Source organism: Coenobita brevimanus, chromosome 111 (genome assembly GCF_032717465.1).
Source record: "Coenobita brevimanus isolate Jiangsu-jjx chromosome 111, ASM3271746v2, whole genome shotgun sequence".
Taxonomy (NCBI): Eukaryota; Metazoa; Arthropoda; class Malacostraca; order Decapoda; family Coenobitidae; genus Coenobita; species Coenobita brevimanus.
The window spans coordinates 16364479-16368023 of record NC_137064.1 but is presented as its reverse complement, the minus strand read 5'-3'; the positions used below and the strand labels follow the sequence as shown (position 1 = coordinate 16368023).

The 3545-nt window shown below is 51.0% G+C and overlaps 1 protein-coding gene across 1 annotated transcript; it reads right to left on the bottom strand.

Annotated features, from left to right (window-relative positions):
* Positions 1-461: 461 nt before the first annotated feature.
* LOC145417824 (uncharacterized) lies at positions 462-2163 on the bottom strand. Its single transcript, XM_080286446.1, has 3 exons — positions 1986-2163; positions 1536-1751; positions 462-925 (listed from the first exon to the last, which is right to left on the bottom strand). The coding sequence occupies exons 1-3, from the start codon at positions 2161-2163 to the stop codon at positions 462-464; spliced, it is 858 nt and encodes a 285-aa protein (XP_080142572.1).
* Positions 2164-3545: the final 1382 nt, after the last annotated feature.

Sequence of the window (3545 nt, the reverse complement as noted above, 5' to 3'; positions counted from 1 at the left end):
GCCATCTTGATCTTGAACTAGAACAGCACCGATAGCCACCAGTGGGACGTCAGTGTACAAGCAGAAGAGGATAGTCAAATCGCGGAATGCCACTGCAGGGGCTGTGATTAATTGTCTTTGAGAGTCCGGAAGGCCTGGAGGCGATCTTCTGTCCATGTGAAAAGCTCCCCCTTTTTGGTGAGGTCGTGCAGCAGCTTGGCAATGATCGCGAATCCTTTCACAAAGAGCTGGTAGTAGGAGGCGAGGCCTATGAATGTGCAAATCTCGTGTACATTCCGGGGCAGGGGGAGTTCATTTATGGCCCTGAGTTTCCCGGGATCGGGAGCGATGCCTTCCCTAAATATGACATGCCCCAGGAAGGAGATTGATCTTTGGGCCAAGAAGCACTTAGGTGGGCTGAGTTTGAGTCCGGCTTGGCGTATCCTGGAGAAGACCTGGCGTAGGCAATGGAGGTGGTCAGCCTAGGTCATGCTAAAGATGATGACATCATCAAGGTAGGCGAGGCAGATCTCCCAGGTGAGGCCGCTGAGTATGGTCTCCATCAGCTGGGAAAGTGTGGTGGGGGCGTTGCAGAGGCCAAAGGGGAGCACATTAAATTCGTAGTGCTTCCTGTTGCTGGTGGGGAAGGCGGTCTTTCCTCGGTCCTCGGGATGGCCGGGCACCTGCCAGTATCCTGACTGTAGGTCCAGGGTAGAGAACCAGGATGACCCATACACGGAGTTCAGAGAGTCGTCGATTCTGGGTAAGGGGGTGGTGTCCTTGATGATGACATCATTAAGGTGATGGTAGTCCACGCAAAGCCAAGCGTCCCGTCCTTCTTTACGAGGACGACGGGGGAGGACCACGGGCTGGTTGAAGGTGATATAATGCTGGCATTCAACATGTCCTGGACCTGCTGGTCTTCTTCCATTGCTTGGGATTTTTCCTGTGTGAGGGTTACCAGATGGGATCCGGGGGGACCCATCATGTGTATCTCATGGGACAGGAGGGTGGTGTGGCTGATGTCTGTGGGTCCCGACGAAAGGATGTCCTGAAAGTCCAGGAGGCATCTCAGATCATTCATTTGTTGGGGGTAGAGATGGTTGGGAGAGAGGGCAAGGTCGGGGAAGTGGGGGGGGGGGCTTTGCATGGCTCGGCTTCTTCTATCTCGCCCACTACTAGGCCCTTAGGGATGGTGGGGGGTAATGTGGACAGATTAGCCACGCGGACTGCCGGGAGGTGGAGAGGGAGGAAGGCGGGGGACAGGATGCAGGAGGTGGTGGTGCCTGCTGCGGAAGTTAGGGAGAATGCTACGTCAGTTCCGGTGGGTTGGTGCAACGGTAGCTAGGCCTCGTGGTGGGAGGGGGATGGTGAAGTGGAGGCGATGCAGGGAAGGTGGGGGACAAGGCGGGAGGATTGGGGTGGGGTTGGGCGGGGAAAGGGGAGGGAGCAGGGGGGGTCAGGGGTGTCTGATGGGGGTGGCAGTGTCGTGGTGTGGCACCCGCAGAGAGGTTGTGTGGGTGGAGCTGGTGGTTCGCTGAAGTGCAACCTCCTACCGTGGCAATCGATGTTGGCCTGGAGTTTTTGTGACAGATCCAATCCCAGGTAACCGTCATAGGCACTGTAAGTGGAGTCACATATAATGAACTGATGTTGGGCAGTTGCTTTCTGGTGTGTCTGGACACAGAGGGCCCATGTCTCCCCATGGATAGGCAGGAGGCCATCCCCAGTGTCTACGAGGTGGGCCAAGGTGGGGAGGAGAGGGCCGAAGGCTTTGGCATGACAGGAGTAGGAGTGATGTTATAGCAAGACCTGGCTGCTTCCGCATCATGCAGCAGTTGAGCTTTCACCCCATTCAGCCTGACCTTATCTAAGACTGGGGGGCGATATTTGTGCGAGGTGGCCCCAGCCACCGTGGGGAGGTGTGGTGGCAGTCCTAAAAATCCAGTTGGGATGAGGCGCCCTCTCCCTCGCTGCCTATTTCTGTCTCTTCAGCGTCGGGGGACATCGATGGGGGGGGTATGGTTCATCTGGTGGGTCGTCCTCAATGGCCGACACCTTGCGGTGCCCCCGGTTTGCTGCCCTATGGCTGGCAGCTTTCAGGTGCTTCCGAATGTCGTATATGGGGCAATGGTGTCTGCACGCGGTGAATTCGCAGGGGTTGATGGAGATGAGGTTGGACATTTCCCTGTGAGTGGGGTGCTTTTTGATGGGGATGGCTCTTGGTAGGGCTGGAGGTTCCGGGGGCGTCGGCTTGGGGGGGGGGCGTCTGAGGCTTGGTGGGCGGTGGTTTGCGGGTGGGAATTCTGCTTACTGCCCCTATTTGTTGGGGGGTGGTGTGGGCAGCAAGTTGGCGCCTCATCAACTGGATGTCCCTGTCGATATCCCCAGTCGAGTCGTGTATGGTAAAGTGTTCCCCGACGATGCTGGGGAGTATTCTTAGCAGGGTATGGAATACATATTGGTCTCGGGTTTGTATATCTGCCTCTTGGTAGGCGGTGGCGATGAGACGTCGGGTTTGAATGAGAGTGTCGTCTAGGTTCCCATCGTATGTGAGTGCGTCCAGCTAGGAGAAGGCGATGACTTTCCATAACGAGGGTGTGACAGCTTGGGTCACGATTTGTTGTAATTGGTTCCATTTCAACTCCGTGACTATTTTGGTGGCTATACTTGAAACAACTTTTCCAAGGTGGAGGAGTGTAATGGCTGTCTTCTCTCGGTCATTTTCAAAACTTATATCTAGTATAGCTTTGATATAGACATATACGTGTGTATGTCATAAAGTTCGGAATCGAACTTGGAAAGTTGTACGTGCGGTTTGGCCGCCATGTTTGCGAATTTTCCGTTCCTTTCTGTTCCACCGCTGGGTCAAGAACCACCGCTACCCACCAGTGTTATGCAGCGTATTTTGAGTCCTGACTTCTCAGGTACAGGTACGATGCAACCTTGGGTTCTTTGTTCTCGGCCGGGTCAGTCACAGACAAGGAAGGAAAATCCAAACACAACTAATCAAAAGGCACACGTACATATTAACAACAGACAACTACACACACACAATCTATGAGGAAAACTACGGAATTTACAATAACCAAATAATCTCAGAAGGTTAGCTCTTACAATAAATACTTCCACCTAGTTCAGCAGCTTGACCTTTACACAGTATTCTACCTTTCCTGACATAGAGTAATTTCCACACAGTGTCACAGGTATGGTTCACAGGATACACCAGGTGCACTAGGTCTCGAGTATAGGACAAAGACAGTCAAGTATATCTCAATATACCCAAACACGTGACATAGACGGCAATGTATACTCAAATCCTTATATATATATATATATATATATATATATATATATATATATATATATATATATATATATATATATAAACAATCGTGTAACATAAGTGGTTTCCTATGCTAGTTATGTGATATATATATATATATATATATATATATATATATATATATATATATATATATATATATATATATAAACAATCGTGTAACATAAGTGGTTTCCTATGCTAGTTATGTGTATCATCCGTGTGACATGGATGATACCGT

Bases quoted from the DNA above. Each gene is read 5' to 3' on its own strand.
- LOC145417824 (XM_080286446.1), bottom strand. From the start codon at position 2,163: ATGTCCAACCTCATCTCCATCAACCCCTGCGAATTCACCGCGTGCAGA. The intron at 1,752-1,985 runs GTCCCCCGACGC...GTCATGCCAAAG, and splicing joins ACCATACCCCCCCCATCGAT to CCTTCGGCCCTCTCCTCCCC. The intron at 926-1,535 runs GTAGGAGGTTGC...ACCCTCACACAG, and splicing joins GGCCAACATCGATTGCCACG to GAAAAATCCCAAGCAATGGA.